General features: G+C 39.2%; 1 protein-coding gene across 1 annotated transcript in view; it reads right to left on the bottom strand.

Annotated features, from left to right (window-relative positions):
* The window catches only part of ttll1 (tubulin tyrosine ligase-like family, member 1), an 11,042-nt gene extending 6,041 nt beyond the window's left edge, over positions 1–5,001 (bottom strand). The window contains exons 1-8 of the mRNA XM_007579153.2: positions 4,528–5,001; positions 4,285–4,402; positions 3,187–3,395; positions 2,935–3,115; positions 2,698–2,835; positions 2,470–2,578; positions 1,476–1,619; positions 500–586 (exon numbers count right to left, since the gene is read on the bottom strand). Coding sequence (XP_007579215.1) covers positions 500–586; positions 1,476–1,619; positions 2,470–2,578; positions 2,698–2,835; positions 2,935–3,115; positions 3,187–3,395; positions 4,285–4,397 — 981 coding nt within the window. The 5' untranslated portion in view covers positions 4,398–4,402; positions 4,528–5,001. The remainder of the gene's footprint in view (positions 1–499; positions 587–1,475; positions 1,620–2,469; positions 2,579–2,697; positions 2,836–2,934; positions 3,116–3,186; positions 3,396–4,284; positions 4,403–4,527) is intronic.
* Between the last annotated feature and the right edge of the window lie 1,687 nt (positions 5,002–6,688).

Raw genomic sequence — 6,688 nt, 5'->3', positions numbered from 1 at the left:
CATCCATCCATCCATCCATCCATCCATCCATCCATCCATCCATCCATCCATCCATCCAACCAACCAACCATGCATTCATTCATTCAGTGGTCATCCATCATCCATCCTTCTGATATTCATCCATCAATCTTTCTCTTTTTGCTGGTTTCATTCTGCAGATATGTCTACAGAATATTTAAAGTGACAGAAGCTGCTTTCTGTCATCTTTCTTTCTTTCTTCTTCTTCTTTTATTTTAAATCTCCTGTTTTTTCAGGGCCTTTAAAAGAGCAACAGATACCCCAGATCCTCCACTGTACCCAACAGTGAGCATGAAGTAATTTTCTCAGTATTGATCCAGACACTGTTCCAACTATTTATTGGAAAAATAAAAATAAAAAAAAGACCCAGATGAACAGAAGACTGCAAATAAACCCGGTTGCTCAGACCGGGTTCCCAGCTTTGCATTAAAGGTTTTACGTTTCACAAATTACGAGGTGAAAACATTTCAATGCGACTCACCTCGATGAGCCACGGCTTCAGCTTGTCGTCGATGATGATGTCATACCCATAACACTCAAAACAATGCTTATCATTGTTCATCACAGGCTAACAGGGAAGAAAACACAGACTGAATGAGCAAAATGGATCATTTTTAATTTGGTTTATCAGTTGTTATTAGACAACCAGAGTATAAATACACCACACATCTATTAGCAGCAGATGCTTTGATGCCTTTGAGAGGAAGTGAGTAAGAGCACTTATTTAAAAAAGGAAGTGTGTTTAGTGTCCTGTGGGCTAAAAACAATACAAAGACATGCAGGTGGTTTTACAGCTCATAGAAATCAGACGACCTTTTGTCACGTTGAAAACAACGTAAAAGGTATCGGATTCTGCCTGCACAAGTTTAAATTATAACAAAAAATACTTATTTAGCACCTGCAGCTCTGCACGTACATTCTGCTTTTAAAAGGTGTAATATTTCATTGGTGAAAGGTTTCTGCTTTCTGCTAGAGGTGCATTCACGGAAGTATCTGCAAACAGGTTCAGCACACTGAAAGGTGATTACACAATATGGATAAGTGAGTGCAAGACTTCCCCAGCGACGAAAGAGTGAGGAATAAATATTTACAGAAGCTTTCACACGTCTTGCACAAACTTCAGTGTGTTACGTTGCAATTTAATGTGAGAAAGCAGAACAAATTAGAGCAAAGTTTAAGGATTTAGAAAACTTCTGAAGGTTCAGGTATGGCGTCCATTTGCATTCAGCCCATTTACAATAAATTACGTTGATGTTTGTGGTGGTTTTGTGGCAAAATGTGAAAAAGTGGTGTGAAAGAGAAAGTTTAAAGACGGTTTACGCTAAAGAAGCATTTAGAAACCAGAAACTTGCCATATCATTTGAAATGTAACCAGCAAAGTGTCGGAATTAGAGGAAACATAATCAGAAATTAGCAAGTGTCGCTCTTTTATTCAATCATTCATGCTATAAACTTACTGCGACCGCCTTCAGTGACTGCACCACGATCCAGTGGATCTGGTCAAACAGCCGGTTTGTCACCTCCTTTCCTCTTGTGCTCTCCAGGTACAAGCGAAGATTACTGACTGTCCACTTTCCCCCGTGAACGTGGTTGTAGTCGTCCTTTTGGAAAACACAGTTAAACCAGAAATGTGAAGCTTTCTGTGAAGATTTAAAAACCCCGAAAAGAAATATAACGACCTTGAAAATAACAAGAAAGTAGTTTTCGATGTGTTTTACTTATGGGAAAACTGTCATGTCATTCCTACATCCCTGTGTTGAATCAGAGAAAGTAGCAGACAGTTGCCGCCACTAAAAGCAGGTGTTTTAGCGGTTAGCTAGTCTGCAGGATACAGGTTTGCATTAACATAATGGAACTGTTGTAAATCACAGAGATATTTTCTGGTCATGAACAAAAATTTTAACTTATTGGAAGGCCCTCCAGCGAAGAATTGAGCTGATTCTGCCATTTCTGATAGAGTGAAAATGAGTAACAAATACTTAACTAGTCCAAACTTTACAAAAATTTAAAAAAAAGATGGGGAAAAATTAGGGAGAACAATTAGCCAAAGATGGGGCTGGCTGCTCCAAAAATGTCTGAGTAAATCTGAATGCATAGCTCTGAATATCTTTATGTTAGAACGTGAATACTGCCTACTGCAGACAGCTGTTTTGTTTGGTTAAACAACCAATAAAAACCGAGTTTACTAAAAAGAAACTCAACTGTTACACAAATTAAGAGCCGCTAGTCTTGGTAGGAGAGGATTCAAATAACTTCGACCTCAGTCTCTACAGGTGGTTTGAATGATGAAGAAGAAGTTCATCTAAATGAGCGGCCGTATTTGTGGAACTATAAGACGAGCAAAATAAACACAAGAGCTTCAAATTAAAGTGACAGTACTTGATTTTTGTATGATTTTTGATCTGTGCTTCACCTACGTTGAGGAAAATGTTCCTTTTGATGACAACTCACCCCGTGTTTCTGGATGGCCACGTTAGTGAGATGCACAAACATGTTGTCCAGCTCACTGGTGCTGGGTGTGTACTTCACCGTGCAGAACCGGCAGAACCCCAACTTGTACCTAACGGATCAGATCAGACTGATTTGTTCGAATTCATATCATCTGTTAAACACCAGGTGATTTCCTGGGTGGATAATTTGACGCATAAACAGGATGCAGTTTTGAAAGGTGCTTCTTACATGTAGCACTTTAACGGCCGATATGTTGTCACCAGAACGTAAAGCCGAAGGTCGAACTTCTTCCCTCCAATCAGCAGAGGGTTGTCGATGTACAGAGAGATCACATACGCCTCTTTACCGCTGGATGCTGCAACAAACCTGGAGGCAGGACGGAGCAGCAACACCCGCTGATAATACCATGATGACTCTTTGTTTTTCTCCATCCAAAGCTTGAAAGGAACGCGCTTCCTGACTTACGTGGATGTCCGGCTGTCGCGAGACCACTTCTTAATCTGCGACAGCTTGTTGATGAGGAAGATGCCCTTCCCCTGGGCTTTTCCGCAGGGCTTCATGATCCAGGTGCTGGACGGATTCTTGCGAAACTCCTCCACAAACAAATTGTAATCAGCCGGGAGCATAAATGTCACAGGAACGAAATCTGCACAAGGATAAAGAAAAACATCAGGACTGTTCACGCCTGTACATAAATCCACCTCTAGGGAAGATTACCCAGATAAATGTATTTTCCGTTCTTGTCCTTCTCTGCAAGCAGACTTCCTTCCTTTTCCAGCTCCTTGCGGTAGCGCTTGATGTTTTTGATCATCAGGTCCTTCCTGGTCAGCTCATAGTGGTTCGGGAAATGGTTGACCAGCTGCTCATCCGACAGCCGGTAGCCGGTGTCCACGCTGAACACGTTCCTGATGGTCTGGATGCTCATCCTGCACGATGAGCATCAAGAGAACAGCTTCACTACTGGACTATCTCCCACCAAACTAATTATAATATTCAATAAATTCTTCCTAGTAAGAGAAAAGAGCATAAACTCCTTATTAAATTTATAAAACCAACTAAAAAGCAGAGAAACTCTTAAAAAAACACTTTGAATTAGCTTCAGACAGAATGGAAAAATTAAAAATTGATTTAACATTGAAATAAAATTGTATATTTTCCATTTAGAAGAGTGGCTAGGAGCCCAGGATAATAAATTTAAACCTCACAGAAACATAAAGTAAAGGGTTACTAATATACAAGTTCTTTGAAAAGTGTGCCACACATTTTTAAATATCATTTCATCACTTTTTTCTTAGAAATCGTTATATGTTGTATTTTTTGAAAAATTTTAAGTGTTGGAATATTAGTTTAGATGTAAGTTTAAGCAGAGCAGCTGTTTACTTTCATCCATTTCCTGCCTTATTTGAATGGCCTGTCCTTTAGGGCAGAAAGGGAGACATGCAGGATGAACAATCATAAAAACACAAACCTCAGAGTAATTTAGAAATACCAATTAAACAAACGGTTATGTTTTTTCACTGAGAGGAAGTCGGCCAGGCCAGGATTCAAGATTTTCTCTTTGACAATTATTTATTTACTTTTTTCTCTTCACTGTATGTGTGTTGAAATTAAAGATAAGATTTTTTTTTTATTGAGATTACTACTTTGACTGTATAAACAGATATAAAGAGGGAATATAATTGTTACTTTGGAGAAAAAGTAATTTTTTCCTTACATAAGATATTTTTTCCTTGCTTAATTAGCGAAATTAACTAATGAATTTATTTATTTATTTTTTAGATGTATTTTAAATTATGTTTTGGTTCTAGAACCTACCAGTAGAAATTCCAGTCCTCGTTTTCTGTCACTTGAACCCATTCTCTTTTTTCAAAGTTATTGATGAGCACTGACTTCTCAATATCTGTCACCCACTTCACCTTCCCAGCCATGGTGCCTTCAAAACAACATGTCAACAAACATCAAACATACAACACTCACGAACATATTCATAAAAATACAACCTGACATGTGAGTGAGATCATTTAGGATCCGCTTTAAGATTTATACACACTCAGCTACCTGCAAATCAGTGCCAGGAAGCATCCAGTCATCAGCATCTGCTGCTCTGACAGGCTCCGTTAGCAGGCTGCTGAATCCTCCCCGGACTGCTGCAGAGACTGGGCGGCCATCATCCGGGTCAGGGATGCACTCTCATCCCACTGTCGTTACAGTTTTACGGCCAAGCAGCTTGTAAAGCATCACCGTGAGCTGAAAGCTAGCTAGCGAACGCCGCGTCCATGTTAGCTGCTGTGGCGGCACTTATTGATTCCGACGACGTGAAGCGGTGACGACAACGCCCAAGACGGTCAAACTACAAGGAAGCATTTCTTCGAGCTAAAACCCCGATAATTTCTGTGCAACTAGTGAAATACCGCATGATTAATATAAATGTTTGAAAAGGGTGTGTCTCGGAAACGCTAAGAAGATGTTGCGTTACGAGAATAACCTAGCAACGGAGGACGCAGTGATGTCACTTCGGGGTGTCATTGCTACGTTTTACCACAGGGGGTCACTATTTCACTGTTTCTATTTTTAACAACAGGCTGGTGGCTGCAGAGTGCCAAAAAATGTTGAATTCATCATACGTGTTGGAGAAAGTTCATTAAATCTGTCTGTATGAGTGTTATAATTTGATTAGCTGTTATAACCCATATTTGTTTGTCTTTTAAAATGCCTTAGGATTGCATTTGTTGTGAATCAGCGCCATATTTAAAACAACTGAAGTGGACTGAACTGATCATATACAAAAAGAAAGTTGAATTCTCAGTAAGAAATAGGTATAGAGTAATATATTTCTTGCCTATGTTTAAATCAAAATTAATAACTTATTACGACTCAATTGGTATTTAACCGGCGTTTCTGTCTCCCCCTAATGGTCAAATTTGATAGCAGCAGGTAAAGGCGTGGCCAATTGTACTTTGCAGTAGTTACCTGAGAGAGCAACGAGATTAAAGGACGCTGCTGTAAGTACAAACACCTTTCGATTATTTATTTGATTTTATAAATAACTATAAGTGCTAATGATGATGGGTTTTATATTTATTACAGGGCGGCGTCCTATTTAATCTACATTAAAGGTATTTTTACTTTCTTTTTTCACTGTGAGTGCACCTGTTTACTTGCCAGCGTTTTACTTTCGATAAACATTCAAATAAAGTATTATTACAAAATGAGACACAATGCGTGTTTGAAAAATGAATAAGCAAATTGTTTATTCATTTGAGTTGAAGGGTTAATATCTAATCCTTTTAAGTGTGGTTTTCAAAAATGACCTTTGTTTGTTTTAGGCATGAGCAATGACTTCATGTTTTTTGTTTTTACTAAAGCAAACTGCTATAGGCGGCTATTTCCAGGCCGCGTTAGTTTTGCTCTTGTTGAACTCATTTTACGGCATTTTTAATGTAAAAAAGATACGAAAACCTCACGTTTACATATAAAAATACTTTTTTTGTAAATTTGTCTAAAAATTGTAAACCTATTTAAAGTTTATGGGGGATTATCTGAGGTGGGTGATGCTGTAGTTCCCCTTGCTGAGAGGAGAAAAGAGCCGTTTGGTTGATTTGGGTAATGGAAATGTGGCATTTGCATTAAAGAGCATGAGAACAACAGGTCTGATCTCAGCTCAGGTGATCACGGCAGGTTAAAAGTAAAACCTATAAACATAATCTGACAAGTCCTGTTCCAAAAACATTATTAGAGCAACACTTTTTAACATCAGCTCAAAAAAATATTAGGGAAGTGAAACAGTTTAGCAGCAGTAGACATCAGAAGGATGAAGTCACCACTTCAGACCTCAGATTTTTTTTTTTTTTTTTAATCGGACTCTCTCCCTGGTAACAAGCACCACCCATCCTGGTCACATGTTCTCTTGTTTACACAGCTTGTTTATGAACGTTAGAAGTCCAGAGATAATGCATGATCGCGTGCAGGCTCTTTCCATCCTGCATTGTCAATGTGGTGGTTGATCGAAATAATTTAACAGGAACTCATGTGAAAATGTCGCTCCTGCTCAGAGAACACGATGGTGGAACAAACCAGACATCCAAGCCGTGCTGTGACCCTCCAGGCTGGACCTGGAGAGATGGCGGACGGGAACCTCAGGTACAGTACGGACACTCCCTGCTGCTGTTTCAGGTACTGAGCACATTGTTCCATGTAAACACGTCATGTGGGAAAGAGT

The sequence above is a fragment of the Poecilia formosa genome, unplaced genomic scaffold (assembly GCF_000485575.1).
Source record: "Poecilia formosa unplaced genomic scaffold, Poecilia_formosa-5.1.2 Scaffold509, whole genome shotgun sequence".
Taxonomy (NCBI): Eukaryota; Metazoa; Chordata; class Actinopteri; order Cyprinodontiformes; family Poeciliidae; genus Poecilia; species Poecilia formosa.
Note: the sequence above shows the minus strand (reverse complement) of the source record. Positions and strands in the feature narration are given on the sequence as shown.